The sequence below is a fragment of the Dendropsophus ebraccatus genome, unplaced genomic scaffold, assembly GCF_027789765.1.
Source record: "Dendropsophus ebraccatus isolate aDenEbr1 unplaced genomic scaffold, aDenEbr1.pat pat_scaffold_1169_ctg1, whole genome shotgun sequence".
In the NCBI taxonomy this organism is placed as follows: Eukaryota; Metazoa; Chordata; class Amphibia; order Anura; family Hylidae; genus Dendropsophus; species Dendropsophus ebraccatus.
In genome coordinates this window covers 34,040-52,686 of record NW_027208586.1, presented here as the reverse complement: position 1 = coordinate 52,686, position 18,647 = coordinate 34,040, and the positions used below count along the sequence as shown (strand labels likewise).

The 18,647-nt window shown below is 41.0% G+C and overlaps 1 protein-coding gene across 1 annotated transcript; it reads right to left on the bottom strand.

The window, feature by feature from the left end:
• Window positions 1–208: 208 nt before the first annotated feature.
• LOC138774968 (inositol hexakisphosphate and diphosphoinositol-pentakisphosphate kinase 1-like) lies at window positions 209–14,922 on the bottom strand (the record flags this gene model as incomplete). The annotated part of the gene is made up of 9 exons (XM_069955739.1): window positions 14,836–14,922; window positions 14,228–14,742; window positions 11,080–11,275; window positions 9,889–9,979; window positions 5,476–5,561; window positions 2,543–2,697; window positions 1,248–1,349; window positions 998–1,159; window positions 209–330 (listed from the first exon to the last, which is right to left on the bottom strand). Coding segments are annotated over exons 2-9 (1,070 nt in total), but the record flags the coding sequence as incomplete, so codon positions are not given.
• Window positions 14,923–18,647: the final 3,725 nt, after the last annotated feature.

The following is an 18,647-nucleotide window of genomic DNA, read 5'->3' as shown; positions in this document are numbered from 1 at the left end:
GATGCATTGCGCGCCTCCGCTCAAATAATTAACAAGCTGTGCTTAGCAGTGTAGATACTCAGGGCTAAACAGTAGTAGTCAGCAATGTTTTTTCTTTTTTACTTTAAGTGCTCTAACCTTCTTCATGCCAAAGGATAACTCCTCCTTTATAAAGGTTTTACTGTATTATTTAATAACAGTCCATATAAGAAAAAAGCTATACACATACCCGAGTATTTTGGCACAGTCATCGTAGTATTTCATAGAGTTCTTTACAAAACTGAAACCGTTGACATCACAAACAAAAGAGTGCCCGTTGGCTCTTAGCAAGTCAAAGCCGCAGACAGTTTGCTGAAAACACAAACACAGTCATATATTGATGAATTACCCACAAGCCAAGTATAAGTGAAAATACAATCTGACAAGCGGTGTCCTGCACTCCTCTGCTTTTTATAAAATAGGGACACCTTCATTTACAAGCTCCAGGCATTTTAGATGCAGTATGCAGCTTTTATGAAGCTCGATAGAGGTTGGATGGTGCAGCCAACATTGCACAATGAAGCATAGTGAAGTAAGAAATCTGCACTATTAAATCACTTGGAAATCTGTGTTCTGTCACTAATCCTCCTTAGGCTAGGTTCACACTGCGTTTTCAGCATCCGTTTAATGGATCCGTTTTTTTTAACGTCCAGAAAAATAGGGTCAGCAACGTTTTTTGGTCCGTTTTGGTCCGCCAAAAAAAAACGGATCCGTTTTTTTTTATAATGGAAGTCAATGGAAAAACGGATGCACACAAATGAATCCGTTTTTTGCAATCCGTTTTTCATGCGTTTTTTGAAAAAAAACGGATGCGTTAAACGGATGCTGAAAACGCAGTGTGAACCTAGCCTTACTTGCATTTTTCCAGCCAGGGGCAACTCCATCCTCAACACCCCGTATAGTTATCAGACTACAGGGAGTATATATGTTTTTATCTGATCTTTTGAGTCATAACTCATAAAAAATAACTTGCATTTACCTTAAAGGCTAAACAGACTTTACGAGCAACCAGCTTTTCCATGGCAGTCAACATGACCGGATATCGGATTTCTTTCCCCTCACTGTCGCGCTCCACTTTCCCATCCAGAGCTGGAGACTTGCGGGCCTCTGCATGAGCATAATCTGGCCCAACCGTATATACCTAAATGACACATAAAGATTAATAATAAAAAGGGCTTTTTTCTCACTGCCAGGTAACCAGAAAGCAAGGTAGATGGAGTACTTTGTACCTTAACATCAGTGCCATCAGTTGGCATGAATTCTTCATAAATATAGGATCCAGTCTTCCTAACACTGCTCTCTGGAGAATAAACACTGCTGCGGCTGCCAATCTGTAATAATAATAAACAATGGGAAAACCACACAAAATATTACAGGTTACGCAATATTTAATGGGTATAAAGTAACAGTACAGTACATGAAAAGTAGTGCTGCAAATACCATATGCTTAGTGCAATAAACATGCATACTGAACATGGAAGCTGGAACACCAGAAGGAAAAGACATGAAATTATGGAAACCACAGGACAGATCTTCGTGATAAGCAAATTATAAAAATAAAAATAAAACATTCAAATTATCTCAATTTATTCAGTATCAAGTATGAGCACCACATGATGTAATACACACGTGTACAAGCCTTAGCGTGCTACCAGTAAGGGCGATATATCCATCTGTAAAAATTATAACTAGCTGATCATGGGGGTCTAAGCACTGGAATCTTGAGTATCCTGTTTGAATGGAGCTCCATTCATTCTCATTAGGAGCCATGGAAATAGTTAAAGGAGAAGTGTTACGAAAATTTTTATTAAAGTATTATATTGCCCCCCATAAGTTATACAAATTACCAAAATACACTAATTATAGGAAATGCTTATAAAGTGCTTTTTTCCCTGCACTTACTACTGCATCAAGGCTTCATTGGATAAAATGGTGATGTCACGACCCGACTCCCAGAGCTGTGCGGGCTGTGGCTGCTGAAGAGGATGATGGCAGGGGGACACTGAGGGACGCAGGGCACTGGAGGGACACTGAGCATCCCTCTGCCATCATCCTCTCCCGCAGTCACAGCCCGCACAGCTCTGATGTAACCAGAGGCAGTCATTATCTTCTCAGTTTTTCCATACATTCACAGGCAAAAAAAACTGTAAAGTATGATTCAGAGCTTTGTAAGCACTTTAAAGAATCACTGTCATTAAAAATAACTTTTTAATGGTTGACTGTACATGGTGGTTATGTGGTGGGGGGTTTTTTCCCACGAGTTTTGGCAAAAACACTTTACAGATGTAATGTATAATAATTCCTTTGGCATAGGTGCGAGTAGGAATGTGCAGGACTGCAGGTCTGGAGGCTAAATTGCTGTCCCCTGCAGTCCTAATGGAGCAAAGCCTGAGGCGAGAGCTGCTATTTGCCTCGTGGACAGTGCTGCCATGAATACAGTGTATATGTTGTTAATATTTTTCTATTAGATAAAACATCATTTAAGAAATCAAAGTCTGAAGCTTTTAAATTTCCAACTCCATACCTTCCTGAAGAGCCTCTGGCTGCCACCTCCTGCTGAAGTTGGGTAATAGATGTATACATTGTGATCTTCGGCACTAACTGGCTTCTCTACAAAAGGCTTAGGGAAGATCTCTCCATTCACTTCTACTTGGTCTTCACCTTCCACTAGGTTACACTCTATGGATAAAGTCTCAAATTATTATTTTTTTCTTCAAAGTCTGAGCTTTATTAACACAGACGCTCAGGCCAATCAATGGAAAAGTCACTCCTTGTATACAGCATACACTATAACCATAAACAGTGTGCACAGCCAATTGTGGAGTATGGAGCAAGGGTTTCAATCTTCTACTTTTTTTTCTAATTAAAGAAAAAATGGTGGAAAAGCTTCATGACATAAGACCCTTTAACATAGCCTCCATGACCGCACTGGTGAGAAAGCCAGGAAACCAAGAACAGTTTTTTTTGTTTATTATGTTGACCAGCTGCCTGAGCATGCTTTTAAAAAAAGTTACCCCAAACAATGCTCTTAATGGTACTCTGGGGATGATCTACATTTCTCCATAACTAGAAGGGAGTGAATACATATGATCTCAGAACTATATCGTTTTTACTAATTTACTTTTTAAGGGAGGCATTTTTTTTCTCATTTCACCGTAACAATCTGGAATGTTTTGTAGAAATTCTTTTTAATTCCAGGTTTTAATGCAACAACACAGAAAAACACTAAGGTGTCAGATGAGTCATGAGGTACTGTATTTTTCAATTAATTTATACAAGAAATACATAAATAAAACTTGCTCAAACGTATCAATAATATAGCCGTGCTTTTAAGAATTACAAAATATATAAAATGCTTAAAAATGACACAGATCAGATTGAATAAAGAATACAGATGGAAAGATTTTTTAAGTCAGCTTATAATTACAAAGAAGCCCTTTGTGTATTAAGACCCCTGAGTCTTAAAGAAGCAGTTCACTTTTTTTTTTGGGCCCCCCACGGTAGCCTGTGGCATGTATACTTACAGAAGATGATCGGTGTCCCGTGGCCTAGCTCCGGTTCCGTCCCGCGGTGCCGTACAAATCCAGCGCGCGCTCACTTCCACCGGTGGTGTGACTCCTCTTCTTGGCCTTGTAATTTGAACGCCGGAAGTCACACGCTTCTATAGAGAATGCATGGAAACGAGTGACTTCCGGCGTATAATGACAGGACAGAGCAGAGGACTGACAGCAGCCAGCGGAAGTGAGCGCACCGGATTTGAACGGCACCGCGGGACGGGACCGGAGCTACGCCGCGGGACACCAATCATCTTCTGTAAGTATACATGCCACAGGCTACCGGGAGGGAGGGGGGGGGGAAGTGAACTGCTTTAAAGAAGCCCTCCTGCAATTTTCTTTAAACCTATAATGCACACCCACTATTCTTGCTGTGTCATTGCGGCTCCATACATTTCTTTAGGGTAAGTTTACAAATAGGTAATGCCTGGCATATTTAACCAAGATAAATAAATAGCTGAAAGCTGTAGCATAAAATCTACACCAAATCAGAAGAGAACGTACCCTTACTGCATCTGGGTCATGTTACCTCTGATCAGCAACCATCTTGATTGCAAATAATGCTCTATATGTCCTCTGTTATAAACCTTTATATATCTTCAAAGCAAATTTACCACTAGTACATCGCTTCACTGTTTTTTACGTGAACAGACCCTTCCCTCTGTGACGCGGCTCCTTTAGAATTAATGGAGCCTTGTCACAGAGGTGATATTGTCGCTTTGAGGACAATACAGATCATATAGTAAGTTCTGCTGCCTGAGTTGGTGACCCCAGTGAAAGTGTGCAAAACAGGAGTCCGTGGAGCCTCAGTTACGAGTCTCAAAACACGGGATAGCCAGATATCTCTAGCCTGTTGCCAACGGGGTGCCTCCATGATGGGGAGAGCACCACACCACCCTGATAAATAACCCCTTAAGTCCCACTCGGTTGCGAGTATTGGAACATAGACAGGGAAACAACAGGGTGGCCCCTTTTGTCAATGTCTAACTCAAGGTGCGAGTATTGCGATCATGACAAGGGCTTGCAAAGGCAGGCTTCCACCCACAGACAGCCGTTTCGGGGTTTTTGCCCCTCATCAGTGTGGGGTAGGATTCTGGCTAGTTGGGGCAATGAAAAATCAACCAACAAAACACAGTAATCACTGAACTCAAGGAGAACAGTGAAAAAAATTCTAATGAAGTACTCAATCAAGAGTCTCCACTGATGCCCCCAAAAATTTAAATATGCAAAACAAGAGTCCGTGGAGCCTCAGTTACGAGTCTCAAAACACGGGATAGCCAGATATCTCTAGCCTGTTGCCAACGGGGTGCCTCCATGATGGGGAGAGCACCACACCACCCTGATAAATAACCCCTTAAGTCCCACTCGGTTGCGAGTATTGGAACATAGACAGGGAAACAACAGGGTGGCCCCTTTTGTCAATGTCTAACTCAAGGTGCGAGTATTGCGATCATGACAAGGGCTTGCAAAGGCAGGCTTCCACCCACAGACAGCCGTTTCGGGGTTTTTGCCCCTCGTCAGTGTGGGGTAGGATTCTGGCTAGTTGGGGCAATGAAAAATCGACCAACAAAACACAGTAATCACTGAACTGACCCCAGTGAAAGCACAGAAACACATGCCATTTTCAGGGGGTCATCAATACAACTCAACTGGAGGGAAGGATTCCAGGAATTTTCAGATGGAAAGGAACAACTAAGTTAGGTAATACTAGCTGAATTATATATTGTTTGACTAGCTGCATAATGAAAAAAAAATAAAGCAGTGCTTCTTTAAGTATAAGAGAAAATATAAGAGCAACACAAGATATTACTCTGCCTCCAGTGACAGCCAGGCCCCAGGAGTACAGTTAGTTTTTCACAGGTAAGTTTAGCAGCCATATACATGATGTGAAATGTGAACTCACCATCTGGCTTGTCAGGATCTCTGTTAAGTACAGCGTAACGTGGAAGATCTATTCCTTCCTGCTGTAAAATGCGATATACTTCCCTCCTACCAATAAAAAAGAACCCAAAAAATTACAGAGTGAAATATTCCACAGAAATTGATATTTTACATCTGCTTATGTCTGAACATCTTGTTTATGTTTATAATATGTTTCTATGTAAAATTGATTGTATTCACTGATATACTTTATTATGTCCCGGTGTGCTCCTCTTCTAGTCCCCTCAGCTCCACTTTCACAATCATTACAATTCAACCAGGGAGTAGTAGTAGCTGAGCCTGCCCAGCTAATGAACTGAGCCATAAAGCTAGCCCCTTCTTAAAATCTCCCACAAAGAGAGAGGGGGGGCTCCCTGCCTATGTCATAAAGAAGGCATAAAGGGAATTTTTGGGACAAAGAAACGAATGCTGAAACCAGGACATCACTGCATAATTGAACAATAAAAAAAGTTTGATTATTTTAAAAGTTGCTACATTCATAGGGATATAGGGATCCTACTGTCTACAACTGTAGATAAACTGCAGATTCAAGGGAGACTAAACAATTAAATACACAATATATTATAACAAAGAAATTCCCTGTAATATAAAAGCATAAATTATATATCAGATTACAATGTAATATAACATATAAGTACTCCTTCAATGATGGTAAAAGCTGCATATTATGGCAGATCGTTAAAAGGAATCTGTTGGCTCTATATCATGCTCACAACTCAAGTGTCATAGAAACTGTGCAGAGCCGCAGCATACATGCCTGCTCCCTCCTCCACTCCTCCCTGCTTGGATTCCAGCACTGTGCCCTGTACATTAATCATACAGGACAAAGCAGAGATGGGTGGGGGAAGCAGGAGATCAGCGCAGCCTCTATGAAACTTGAACTTGAAAGAAAAACATAATTTTATAACTTTGCAAACAGCCCTCAGCTAAGATACAGGTATCATTTCTTGTATGTACCTGTCATTGCAGCTCTAAGCAAGACATAGAGCTGACAGATAAAGTTGTTTTTTTTTAAACTCCGATGGTGGTCCTAGGGTCATGGTAAACTGTCTGAGCAGGCCTTACATGTCACCTCCTGGGTCCCTGCTTAGACCAAGTAGCGGCTGGGGGACGGGGAACCGAAGCAGAGGAGAGTGGACCCAAGCGCTGGAGCCAGGGAGGTAAGTGCCAGTTGTTTTGTTTAGCCACCTCCTCCCTGAATGTTTTTAAAAAATAACAAAATTTAAAAAAAATAACAAAATGGGGGAAAAAATGCAATAATTTTTTGCCCAGTCCAATATAAAATCAGGTAAAGAAAGCAAAGGGTAAAGTCACATACTAAAAAGCTTTGGCGGTTTTTAGGGTATTTTGATGTAGTAGGCAACTGGAGGAATATTTTCCATTTAAAACAATGGGAAATCTATGTGAAGAACAGTGCAGAAATTGTAGTTGTCTGGTTACCCAAGATGCAGATATAAAGAAGTTGTCAAATCAAGGGGCTTAACAAGTTTCCCTTTTGGTTTTACTCTTTTCTTGATGTGTCAATCATATATCAGCTGACCGCCCTGTGCCCACCTCCAGGCATTCCTGGCAAACAGCTGATTTTGCTAGGGAAAGCAGCAGCCAGCCAAGCATCTTCCCTGCTGCATCTGCAGATCAGTAACCATTCACGTAATAAAAGAATGACTGAAGTTTAGGAGAATGGGAGTAGGTTTGAGGCTCATAGATGGAAGTCCTAAATACGGAACCCCTCTCCATGATGTTCATTTGTCCTAATAAGACATATGGACAGGAGTCGTTTTCTAGAGACAACCCCTTTAATACTCTGTAACGAACGTTTCATTACTACATTACTAGTTATTTATACATTACTGATGTGTGTTTAACCCCTTCATGTCTAGCAGGAAATTTCATCTTTTGGAATGCTGCATTCTACAGGTTAGGCTGGGTTTTTTTCATTTGTTTTTACAAAAAAAGAGATGAAAAAATGGATAACTTTGTGTGCATCCGTTTTGATCTGTTTTTTCATTGACTTTGAAAAGGTTTTTTTAACATACAAAAAAACTCAGTAGTCTACATTTTTGTGTACGTAAAAAACAGATTCATTTTGATCCTTTTTAAGAATGTAAGTTAATGGAAAAACATATCAAAACAGATGCACACAAATGTATTCGTTTTTTATTTTTTGTTTTTAAACAGACTGCAAAAACGTAGTGTAAACCTAGCCTTAGTCTAACCATTTTTTTATTCTTTTTTTGCAGTACACATTAGGCTTTATAATTGCTTATAACTGGAGCAGATTTTAATTCATTCTTCGAGCCTTTTTAGGGAGAGATAGAAAGAAATAGAAAAAAAATGTTTTGCACAATTTTTTATGCTGTGTCTTAATGCTGTTTATCCTATGAATAATATTTACCCCCCGCCCCCCCCAACATACACACACACACACACAAACAAATCCTTTAGCTCTGCTATGCATATGATGTTGCTATAACACCAATAATAAAGGGCCTATTTTACCTTTAAATGTAACCTTATTTAGGTTTAGGACTACATGGCAAATAGGGTAGGGGAGGAACAAATTTATCTAATATTATTTGTTCAGTGCCATGGGTAAGTGGTGACACTGTCTTCTCTGCTGCCACCGATGTTCATCTCCGGAACTGCAGGACTGTAAACACGCACACGCAGAGTACTGCGGCATTTTAATATTTATCTGTGTAGGACATTGCCAGGTTACCACGAGGGAGAGGATTAGGTCTCTTTTTTGTATATAGTGTTTGTGTACTGTATTTAAGAATCTCTGTTCAGCATACAGAGCAGGACGACACAGCCTGGAGGAAGGATGCCTGATATGAGTGCTGCGAGGTACATAAACCAGTAGCAAAAAAAAGTGTGTAATTAAAGGGGTTATCCAGTGCTACAAAAACATTCCCCCTACTGTTGTCTCCAGTTTGGGTGGGGTTTTAAAACTCAGTTCCATTGAAGTAAATGGAGCTTAATTGCAAACTGCAGCTGAACTGGAGACAACAGTAGGGGGAAAAGTGGCCATGTTTTTGTAGCGCTGGATAACCCCTTTAACCTCTTAAGGACATAGGACGTACCGGTACGTCCTATGTCCTCACTTGCTCTTCAAAGCGGGGCCGCGCGGCGGCCCCGCTTTGAAGTGCCGCGATCCCGGGTGCCGCGTGTAGCCCGGGACCGCCGCTATTAGCGGGCACGGTCTGATCGCCGTGCCCGCTAATTAGCTAATCGGAGGCAGCTGTCAAAGTTGACAGCTGCCTCCGATTACCGGAGGCAACATTTCCCTGGTGTCTAGTGGGGGAGATCGCTCCTCCGGGACCTTGTCCCGGAGGAGCGATCTCCGTTACTGATGCCGGCCGGGGACGCGTCCAAGATGGCGCCGTCCTCGGCTCGGCACTCGTTCGTTTTCGGCTGCAGCAGCCGAAAGCAAACGAGTGCCGATCTCATGGATCTCTGCAGCATATCTATGCTGCAGAGATCTCAATGAGAGATCCACGTGTATATACTAGAAGTCCCCTAGGGGGGCTTCTAGTTTATGTGTAAAAAAAAAAAAAAAAAAAAAAAAAAGTGTTGTTTATAGTAAAAAGCCCCCTCCCCTAATAAAAGTCTGAATCACCCCCCTTTTCCCAGGTTTTAAATAAAAGTAAACAAATAAATAAATAAACATGTTTGCTATCGCCGCGTGCGTAATCGCCCGAACTATTAATTAATCACATTCCTGATCTCGTACGGTAAACGGCGTCAGCGCAAAAAAATCCCAAAGTGCAAAATTGCGCATTTTTGGTCGCATCAAATCCAGAAAAAAATTAATAAAAAGCGATCAAAAAGACGTATATGGGCAATCAAGGTACCGATAGAAAGATCAAATCATGGCGCAAAAAATGACACCTGACACAGCCCCATAGACCAAAGGATAAAAGCGCTATAAGCCTGGGAATGGAGCGATTTTAAGGAACGTATATTGGTTAACAACGGTTTGAATTTTTTACAGGCCATCAGATACAATATAAGTTATACATGTTATATATCGTTTTAATCGTAACGACTTGAGGAACATGCATAACAAGTCAGTTTTACCCCAGGGTGAATGGCGTAAAAACACATTTCCCCCAAATAAAAGAAATGCGTTTTTTTTTTCAATTTCACCACACTTCGAATTTTTTTCTGGTTTCGCAGTGTACTTTATGCAAAAATTCAGCCTGTAATTGCAAAGTACAATTAGTGACGCAAAAAATAAGGGGTCATGTGGGTTTCTAGGTGGAAAAATGCAAGTGCTATGACCTTTTAAACACAAGGAGGAAAAACCGAAAACGTAAAAAACGAAAATGGGCCATGTCCTTAAAGGGTTAACAGATGACAGACAATAACTTACCTGTCCTGGATGAAATACTGCATATCTAAATCATTGATCAAGAATGGATTGCGCAGCTTTGAATAAGCAACAGCTTTATCTAGTGGAAATCCTAATGGGAAAAAAATGACATTGCTAGTTACATCGCTACACCAATGTTCAGTTCACATACTAACACATGACATTTTCCAGCAGCCCAATTATACTGTCCTAATAAAGGTTCACCTGGTGTTGTAGGTAAATTATTTTCAGTAAGAAAAGGGTGTGACATTTATATAAACTGTGCCTCAACCACATCTACAGGATTTTGTCTCTAAGGACAGCAGGGTGGCTCAGTTGTCATTGTTATGCTGAAATCCAATCAGGGCAACACATGCATGGAGTCTGTATGTCTTCCCTCTCTCTGCATTCTGACAGGGTCATTTAGAATTTAGATTGTGGGGACAAGGGCCAATGTGAGTGATGACAAGCTGTGTATGTGCTGCTCAATCTGCTATATAAACAAAGAAATGATTTGACTGAGAAATAAGCTGGGGGAGGGGGTGTTGTTTATTATTTTTTGTTTTATTATTGCTTATATTATGTAATTAAACTGGAAAAATAATTATCACAATCAGGCACATTCTAGATTAAAGAGAACCTGACTGCTGTCCAGAGGTTAAACCTCCCCATCCCCTCCAGTAGCGGACACTTTTCCCCATACTGTGGAAAGGGAATACATGTTTTTTTTGGGGGGAGGGATAAATACCGCTTCAAGGAATGGGTCAGAAAGTTCCAACTCAAGTCTTAATCAATTTACGTAAATGGATCTTAATAAATGCATGATCCATGTTAAATAAACTTTGTTTACATGATACCAAAGAACCATTTTGACTAATCAGTTATATTTAGATCTTGTCGTCACTATATTGATCATTTTATGTTGCTTCTTAGGTGACATTTTGGCATGCCAGCCACCTCCAGTAAAATCCTCTGCAGTGGGAATGCATACGTGCAGAATTCCAGCCCATAAAAACAGAGGCATGCCCCAGTTCACAAGCGGTCATTAGATATCCCTTATTAGATGTACAACATCCAATTTAACTGATTAGCAGACAGGATGCATTGAATTATTCAAACAGATTTTGCTTTGAAGTAGTGTGAAAGAGAGGAGCGCAAGCTGTCAAGTCCGGTGACACGAGAGTGTGCAGGGCCACGCTGGGGAGATGTTACCTTTGGAGTGGAAAGAGATGAGGCAGTCACAGATGGGCCACTTCTCCACAGGCTCATTTAGGATAATGTCTTCAGACATGATAACCACAGTGATGTAATCAAATTTGCACAGACGCTCCAAAATTTGCGTCATGGGCTTTGACTTGGACTTTTTGGTCATGGCACAAATTCCCACCACAATCTGGCGCTCCGGAGGCTGCAATTAATAGACAGACATATGACTATATATAAAAATGCCTGCAACTAGAAGAGTGCACAGTAGCAGCAATACATTTATTCCTTGCATGAAAAAAACACTATAAAACATTTAAACTATGCATTTTGTGATAATGTACATCTGGATCTGGCAACATGAAAAGCAGTGTCTCTTATTTCCCAGTGATTCACAAATTCCTTACAATGACTGTATTGGTATTTGTTTGGAGACGAATGGCTGTCATCTGATTAAGCCACAGACATAAAAAAGTATTGCTATGATATTTCCCAGGAAATATACGTAGTGTAACTTCATCTTCTTCACTGCCCAGCATGGTCCTGACACCAGCTACTGAAAAGGATTACTTTTCTGAACAATAAAAAGCATTTCTATCAGTCCAGAACCTCAGCATTATTTTCTTGGTAAAGTGATAAAAGGCATGTATCTAAACCCAATTGTAAGCTACACGAGTAATGTGCAGGCACAGCAGGGTACGGAAAGTTTCTTGTGTAACACTGTCTACCTCTTTAATGAAAGAAAATCTTGCTAGTACATACAGTTATAGCTATGGCTTAGGCTCTGTTCACATTGATGTTAAGTACCATTCAATTGCGTTCTTCTGTAGAATACTGTAGTCTGCAGTGTAACTAATTGTAAAATATTAAAATGAGTTTATTAAATCCATCATAAATCCTGTACAGAACCCAAGAAACCATATAGAAGTGAGCCCTACAGATACTTATACACATAAATGCCTATGTATTAAGTCCGTAAAGCTCCACCTCGAAGTATCACATGTAGATATTACCTGACGTGAAAAACATTCTTTATCTCGGAGGAGATGCCAAAAATTCAGCCTGGAAGCACGAGTGCATGACATCTTTGATTCACTAAATAAGGTTTCTGGGATCTTCCCAGATTCCTGGGAACTCCCTTAGTTATATCCCTGAGATACTCTACACAGTCACTGGCTCTCTGGATAGACAGGTAGCTAATACCTCAATCCTTGTAGCTTTTTTTTTTTTCCATTTCGAAATTGTAAACCAGGGGCCAGAGTCCAAAACTTCTGCTTAATCTATCTGTTTGTTATCTAACATGGCAGGGAAATTAACACATAGCACATATCTAACCTAGAGAATAAGTTACAGTACTTTTCAGGAAAGCAATAAGGGTGTGTTTTTACATATGCATTCAGAATGGGATACGAACACTGTGGAAAACAATCCCCTCTCCTCCCCCAACAGGCGATAATCCCAGCTACATAATGCGGTATTGGGGGAGAATGGGGGGGGGGGGGGGGGGGGGGGGGGGGGGGGGGGGGGGGGGGTTTCCACAGTATTTGGAATGCAATCTGAACACATATATGGAAAACATGGATGGATTTGTGAACCAGACGCAATAATTAACCTTTATGGCGATTTGACACAGCAAGAACAATCTTGTGGGGAGAAATATCCATGGGCAGCTTCAAATATGTCCTGGCTTTAAAAATAATGTGTCAGAGACTGATACTTACCTCTACTGGTTCCAACAGCAAATTCCTATCTGTCATCCACAGCCACATTTAAGGCAAACAGACACCTTCTTCTTAGCTCCAGTGATGCCTCAGTCTTAATACACCATCAGCATTCCTGCAGTGTAATCTATTTCATCCCAGCTCTGATGCAGCCATACGTTCCCTTATTGCTGATGGGTCATGTGACCAATGTTACCATTCAGACTTCCTGACACTGTAAAAGCTTTGTGTGTCTCAGGAAGTGGTCTGACCTGTGTTGATGACTTGTGAACTATAGGATTAAAAGATTGCCTGAGGGCCCTACTACACGGGAAGTTAATTAGTCGAATCAGGCAGCTTTGGCCATTTATCGCTCTGTGTAATAGAGATAACGATCAGCTTCTTTAGGTCCAGACCTAAACTCATCGAGCGTCGGGCTCGCATCGCTACGTGTAATAGCGATGAGCGGCCAATGGCTGATGACTGAGTAAAAAAATTAAAAATAAACTCCTTCATACCTCTCCGCACTCCCTGACATCCTGCTAGCTTTGGTCTGCTCCTGGCACCGTCTGAAGTGGCAGATGTTCAGCCAATTATCGGGACAGCGTTCCAGCGCTGTATCGGTGATTAGCTGAGCAGCCTGTGACTTCACACAGTGCCAGGAGCAGACCATCAGGACCTCAGGGAGCGAAGAGGTATGTAAGAGTTTATTATTTTACAAGGGCTGCACGGATATTGCTGATGATGTCCGTGCAGTCCTTGCTGTGCAATTATCAGGCAGTGTATGGGCTCATTGCTGCCCTATCTAATAGAACAGGAATGCAGTGATATGGTAGGTAAGTCTATGCAACTCGTATACAACTCTCCTTATACTGCCTGTCTTTATCTGCACTGTGCAGATTTGTTGCCTATTAATGAACATTCATTGAGTTTATATACGTTGGCACTAGAAGTAATAATTACACACACTTTGTCATGTTTTACACAGGCTTTGGCATGCTCCTGGTCAAGAACAACCTTACTAGTACCTGCAAACAGCATCAAAAAATGTTCTGTAAAACAACAGCTCAGAATAATATTATTTTTCTCCATGTGGTATAAAACATGTTAAAATATGTCAGCTTCTCTGTGGAAATGGTAAGGGCACTTGCAAGTAAGAAAATAATCCTATACAGCCTTGCTTTTCAGCACCGTTGAATAAATTATACATATGACTTCATGCTTTTAACAATACATTACCTTGCAACCATTGCTAGCCCAGACCCCTGCAAACTACTTTCCCAGGATACAAATGCTGTATTACGAAATCTTTGCTTTATGTAAAATTTAATTTGCGAACAAAAAAATGTGGAAATTATAATAAAAAAAAAAAAACTTTCAAAAACATTTACAAAAAAGGAATATCTCTGGATTAAAACACACTATTAAACAAAGATTTAAAGTAAGTTTTTCCTTACCGTCTCTTCCTCATCTTCATCTTCCTCTTCTTCATAGAAATCAATCTCGTCTGGATTCATGTTTGATTCCAGGAAGTCTGTCTCATCATCTCGGGCACCGACAAAAAATCTGGGTGTCGAGCTGTCGCCCTCGCAGGGTGGGGTCAGGGATGACATCACAAACTAGTGGGCCTAACATCACGCTCTGGAACCATCACGTAAAAATAGGACAGATCTTGTGAAAAGATGGGGTCAGTTCTAAGGCCTCCAGCTTCAGGACACAGGGTTTAGAAGCAGGGAAGGGATGCATGAGTGGTAAAGGGATGCCCAGGGGCTTCTAGCTATGTGAAAAAGCACAAGCTTTAGCATGCTCTATATGTCCGGGTAATACATACATTTTAATGGTTAGAAAGCAGCCACAATTACAAGTGCTTATGTCATCTAGTCCTAGAAGCAAAGAGCTTGAGTACCAATGTGGGAGGTTTTGAGTCCTATATGTGTTTTCTTCCAGACATCAATCTTCCAGAAGGCTCCACCTAGAACAAACAAAACAGCATTGGTTTATATATATATAGATGTTTACTCATCAATAGACAGAACACAATGCAAGGATCTGGAAAAGAACTTACTATGTGCACAGGAATAGAGACAAACTTAAATGTCTCAAACAAGTCAGCAATAAGTGTTATCCTTAAGACAAACTGATAATATTGTTCTCTGTCCTTCAAGCAGGGTATACAGAAAACCAGCCTGCTCAGCCAAGAGCTTGCGGAACTGATGATTGGTAAACAGCTATTCTCCTCCGTGCTGCACATGCACTCAAGGAGAACAGAAGTTAGAGGTGAGTTAAAGTTCTGCCTTCTCAATAACCTATGGCTCGCTGTCCTGAGGGCTCCACCCCGCTAGACAGCTGTCTCAGCACTTCAGAGAAGTAGGCACTGCTCACAAGTGACAGTATGCAAGAGCTGCGTATAACAGTATTGTCAATGGGGGAAGGGGGGGGGGTAAAGCTGGCTTGGTGCTCAAGGCAGAAGAAGTGTCAGCATGCTCCCAAATGTTCAAATGTTAATTCCTGGCACCAAAACGTCTGCATGACATAACTGCTGGATAGCCAACCTATCTGCTCACAGCCACAGTCTCGGTTCTAAAAGTACAGAAAAGCAAAATAACAGCCTTTGTCTTCCAAGCATGCATTTTATGTATGTCTGTATGTATGTGTAATATTCATAGCTTTATGTACAGTGGTGTCACACGGAATCAGAAGCCACAATGTGCCCCACAGGCTTAAGGGCGGGAATTCTCGCGGAATTCCGTCAGCTGTCCGCCCGCACATCTGGGCGCCTTTCCGCCGGCCCCATAGACACCATTCTATGGGCCGGCGTATTCCGCTATACGCTGAAAGAAGTGTCATGTCACTTCTTTTAGCGGATCGCAGAATACGCCGGCCCATAGAATGGTGTCTATGGAGCCGGCGGAAAAGCGCGTTCCTGTGCGGGCGGACAGCTGACGGAATTCCGCGAGAATTTCGTAGTGTGAACCCGCCCTTACTGAGAAAGTAAATACAACTCTGATCCCTTCCCTGAAGGGACAGCTGACAGTCTCTAAATGGATGAAGAAACACAGAAAGAAGAAAAGGGAATAAAGCGATTTTGGAAATAGTCCCTTATAAATATTTAGTTGTTATAAATATACAGCCACTATGGCGATCTATAAGTCTCCATGGTTGGAATTCAAGGTTGAAGCGGACACGTTTTTGCAGTATTTGAATATGGAAATAACAAAAAGCTTGCTGGAGGTTGACAGTATTAAGGTTCTGACTAGTAATTATGTGCTTCCTATTAAGACAGATAGGACTTTGAGTAAACTGTGTACTTTTAAAATGAATGAAGTTATGTCTGGTACATCCCTCCTCCCATATAAGGAAGAACTTTTATTGGTTAAAGATATGGAATTGTACCTGAGACATAGAATAGATGTCTGTTTCTTAAATTTATGTATGGCTGATAAGAAGGTTCCAAAAGGCTTGATTTTAGTACCAAGTCCAGTTTTGAGAATGATAGTTTTTTTACTGCATGGTGGCAAGCACATTTTTTGCTACTCTCAGGTAATTTGATGCACCTGCTAGTGGCTAAACGAAAAGCCCTCTGCAAAGTTCTTTTAGGGTATATTCACACGAACAGACTCGCAGTGAGATTCTCGCTGCGAGTCCGGCAGGTCCTGGCAGTTCCCACACACTATATACTACCGCCTTTAACCCCTTCTGCTCCCCCGCTGTAAGCATACATTACCTCTCCTCGCTGCACGGGTCCGGCGTCCTGCTCTCCCGTCCAGCCAATCAGTGTGTTGCCCAGCCGCAGCCACTGATTGGCCGGACGGGAGAGCAGGACGCCAGACCCGTGCAGCGAGGAGAGGTAATGTATGCTTACAGCGGGGGAGCCGAGCGGAGCAGAAGGGGTTAAGGGCGTTTAGACCGCAGCGAGTATATAGTGTGTGGGAACTGCCAGGACCTGCCGGACTCGCAGCGAGAATCTCGCTGTGAGTCCGTACGTGTGAATATACCCTTAGAAAGAATTATTAGAAAGAGTATAGATATTACATTGAGTAAAGAAGCTTGTTATAGAGTTAATAGAATAGAAAGACAGTTAATAGATAAAAAAACGAAGAAGATAGAAGAGATTTTGGAATAAGAGGAGGTAGGTATAAAGGATGATTTGGTGCAACAGTGCAAAAATATGAGAGGAACTACAATAAAGTAGAGGAAAAACCTGCCATGAACCAAAAACAGATGACACACGGTATGGCTAGAAGAAGAAATGTAAGGTTAGCTAATACAGAACAATATGCGAAGGAGGGGAACGTTTCCAACCAAGTAACTAGGACATTGACTAGAACTTTTATATTTACTATAATAGTAAATTTAATTATACCAACAAGAAATGCACTATAGAGACAGAGAGAGCAAGGGATAAATCGCTTCAATCAACACCCCTTGAACAATCTTCTATATCAGCGCCCATCCATTCCCCCCTCTCTTTTTTAGGGTTACCACTCACACTCAAGGACCCACAGTCAGTAAGTCCCCTACCATTAAGAGCTGCAAACAGACCGGAGGAGAGTGCGAGTCCTGCCCCAGGAAATCTCAGTATAGTGGACCAGAACAAAAAATTCCCAATAATTACTTGTGCAGAGCAAACGCAACTAATGATAAGAAGCTCCTAGAAATTAACACAGTTTTTTACACCGATCGGGCGGATAAGGATGAGAAAGAGGGAGGAGATGGAAGTAGAAGAAAAAGAAGAAGAAGAAAGAGAGGGGGAAAATGTATCCAAAAATCAAAAGAAAACAAAGAAAAGGAGAAAAAGAATTCCCCAATAGAGAAGATTTGAGAACAGGTGGAGTGTTTAATATTTGCCAGCACCAGATAACGTGGGAAGAACTAGAGGTCCTTAGCAAAGGTCTGACATCTATCCCTATTACTAGCTCAAACTTAAGCAAGGGTGAACAAAAAGCGCTAAAGAACTTAAGAGAAAATGAAGATATAGTAATAAAAAGGGCAGATAAGGGGGGAGGGATAGTGGTTATGGACAAAAATTATTATAGAGGAAGCACATAGGATAATCAAAGATGAAAAGTATTATCATAAATTGGAGAAAGACCCAGTGAGATTTTTCAGAAAAAAATGTCTACCCTGATAGAGGAGGGGAGTAAAAATGGTATCCTAACAAAGGAAGAAAAAGAATATCTAAAAGTAAGCAATCCCTAAACGCCATATTTTTATTTTCTGCCAAAATTACAAAAAAATCAACAGCGTCCTCCTGGAACGCTTATTATTGCGGGAGTAGGTTCCCTCATAAGTCACTTAGGAGAGTACTTGGATAGAATTTTACAGAAATATGTCTCCTCCATCATATATGAGATTCAGGGCATCTTCTAACTCAACTAGAGACACTGAACTGGGAAAATGGTGATTTACTGGTATTTTTAGACGTAGCAGCATTGTACTCCAACATCCCCCATGATAGAGGTGCCGGATGCACAAAAGCACTTTATTTTGGAAAGTCTTGAATTTATTTTAAAACATAATTTTTTTTATTTTTAAGGAAGATTTTTATGTACAGCACCTTGGTACCGCAATGGCCGCGAAATGCGCAGCGGTTTTTGCAAATATCTACATGGGGGTATTCGAGCAGGAGTTTTTTTTATAAAAGTAATTTTATGAAAAATATAAAATTTTATGGGTGTTTTATTGATGACCTGTTTTTTATCTGGAGTGGTACTAGGAAGGAATTTTAAAAGTTTTTGGAATTTTTAAATAGAAATGAGTGTGGTCTGGCTTTTACGGAAAATGGTAGTAACCAAGAGATTTCGTTTTTAGATCTAAATTTGTATATAAAGAATGGAAAATTGAATACCAAAACATATTTTAAACCAGTTGATGCAA